This window comes from Penaeus monodon, chromosome 25, assembly GCF_015228065.2.
Source record: "Penaeus monodon isolate SGIC_2016 chromosome 25, NSTDA_Pmon_1, whole genome shotgun sequence".
In the NCBI taxonomy this organism is placed as follows: Eukaryota; Metazoa; Arthropoda; class Malacostraca; order Decapoda; family Penaeidae; genus Penaeus; species Penaeus monodon.
The window spans coordinates 16,255,728-16,258,297 of NC_051410.1; the positions used below are offsets into that span (position 1 = coordinate 16,255,728).

General features: G+C 35.1%; 1 protein-coding gene across 1 annotated transcript in view; it reads left to right on the plus strand.

The window, feature by feature from the left end:
• Window positions 1–2,570, plus strand: part of LOC119589332 (E3 ubiquitin-protein ligase hyd-like) — a 7,170-nt gene extending 4,600 nt beyond the window's left edge. Inside the window, 3 exon segments of the mRNA XM_037937952.1 lie at window positions 102–249; window positions 611–841; window positions 1,007–2,570. Of these exon segments, the coding sequence (XP_037793880.1) occupies window positions 102–249; window positions 611–841; window positions 1,007–1,219 (592 nt within the window). The 3' untranslated portion in view covers window positions 1,220–2,570.

Here is a 2,570-nt window from a genome sequence, read left to right on the forward strand (position 1 = left end):
CAAAACTACAAAGAAGATCACATTTCCCAATGGCAGTAGGTAAACTTAGTCATTGATTCACTGCTTAAAAAGATGAATAATGTGATCTTTCTGTTTTTCAGCATTGATGTAATTCCTGAAGAAGGTGGCACAAACATAGAACTGATTAGTGGTGGCAGAAATGTGGAGGTGACAACAGCTAATGTGTATGACTATGTCCGCAAGTATGCAGAGTATCGCATGGTAAAATCTGAAGAAAAGGCCCTACAGGTATGACATTCATTGCATTTAATTTTTTGTTCTTTGCTCTTTTGATCAGAGTTTCATGTTGGAAGATTTTGCACGATTGACAAAATGAGCTGAGGTAAGATGGGTCGGCGGCATAACTTTAATAAATAATGAGGGGAAAAGGGGGGAGGGTGACCCGAAGGGGAAGCAGGACATTTAATTTTTACTGAGAGGTGTTGGAAGAAAAAAAGATGGTCATAATTACTTTTTTTATAAACATTATGTGTGGATAGAACACACACAAACTTTAAAAAGCTCTATATAATTTGAGTTGTTTGAGTAGCTCCATAATCATGTAATGAAAGAGTAGGATGCTTTTCATTAAGAAAATCTCTCGTTGCAGAATATTCGTGATGGTGTATTCGATGTAATCCCAGGAGGATCCCTAGATTCCCTAACAGCTGAAGACCTACGGCTGTTACTAAATGGGGTTGGGGACATCAACGTAGCTACACTTATATCCTATACGTCTTTCAATGATGAGAGTGCGGAATCATCAGACCGTCTTCACAAGTTCAAACGGTGGCTATGGTCTATAGTTGAGAAAATGACTAACCAGGAAAAGCAGGACTTGGTATGTATCTGTTTATTATTTTATTATATTTTAAACTAATTTTTGATATTTGTATATTATTTGTTTTTTGTTTTTTTATGCTTTCAGTATACCACTGTGTGTTATATTTCTTTTATGATTTCCTTTGACAGCAATCTACTAAGCACCATTTTCCCTTGCTCACAGGTATACTTCTGGACCGGTTCTCCTGCTTTGCCAGCCTCAGAAGAAGGATTCCAGCCAATGCCATCTGTCACTATCAGACCAGCTGACGACTCACATCTACCTACAGCAAACACTTGCATTAGCCGCCTATATATTCCTTTGTATTCTACTCGTGCTATTTTGCGATCTAAACTGTTGTTAGCCATCAAGACTAAAAACTTTGGCTTTGTGTGAGTGTAACCCAAGAAGCTTAAAATTTGTGGCTGACTTTGAACCATGTTGAATTATAATAAAGCAGTTAGTGACTAATGAACGTCTAAGGGAACATTGTGTATGGTGACTGCAAGCGAGACACACATGGAGTCAAGTGAGCAAACAAACAAGATGATTTTGGGAGTGCTGGTCATATGGCATAGGAACTTGAAAATTCTTTGGCTTACTAGTGTTGTGCCTGTACGAAAGAACTATTATTTTGTGTGATTGGAATATATGGCCTCCAGGTTTGGCTGGCTAGATTTAAAATCTTGTGTGCATTCCCTGATTTCAAATAAATGAAATTCATATTCAGCTATTTGAAATGATGTGAAAAATAGTTTCCTTAAAAGCTATTATCTGGTTATTGTTAAAGTGTGTAAGCAGTGTGTATTGAAATTAAATAAAAGAAATTCCATTGTTGTACAATAGACAAGTAGATATGAGTAAAAATCTTGACCAGCTTCCTTTGTGTATCTTTCCTTGTTTCCCAGAAAATCAAACAAAATGCACATGCACCAAGTAAAGACATAGAGTATGAACTTCCAAATTTCCACCACATTAAATCAAGTTCACATGCTCAGTGCACGAAAAAGCTGATGATCCAGCTTTGCCTTCATGATTTATCAACCAAAGACAGGTGTATATCATGCATTTTAGTTTACTGAAATGCCCATCTACATTCCAAATGACATTTATTACAATTAATTGAAGTTCCAGATAACTCAGCTGCTCAGTAATAATTTCACCAGGATCATCTGTATTGATACTTAAATATGAAAACAAATATCATGGGCAAACTGTGTAAAAGCTGAATGTGAATTTTTAAAAATACAAACTATTAGCTTCAAAGAATCAAGCAAAGTGGTGCTATTGTAGGAACGATAATTGTCATTACAAATTTTATCGCAATGGAAATAGCTGTTTTAGATATAAATGTTCATACGAGGATATACAAAGAGAACAAATGTCACAGCCCAAAAATAAGCAGTGTAAAGTAAGTTTAGAAACATTTTTATAATTTGTATTATGCTAAATAATGTGAATGGGGAGGTACTGTTTATTTTAAGAATATCGACTAGAAAATAAGAGAATTTGACTATTTTTTGTAGCACCGTTAAGGCTTCAGGTGGATGCATATACTGTGTTGATAGTCCTTTAAACCGGAATTGCCAATATGGTTGTTTATTACTGAAATGAGTTTTTTTTGAAAAAAATGGTAGACTGCAAATCCAAAACCAGCATCCTTTGTCAGAATGGAAGTGTATGCTTTATTAAAAAAAAAATTACTTGTTCACATGTCTAGGTCTCAAAAATGAAGGCAGATTTATTT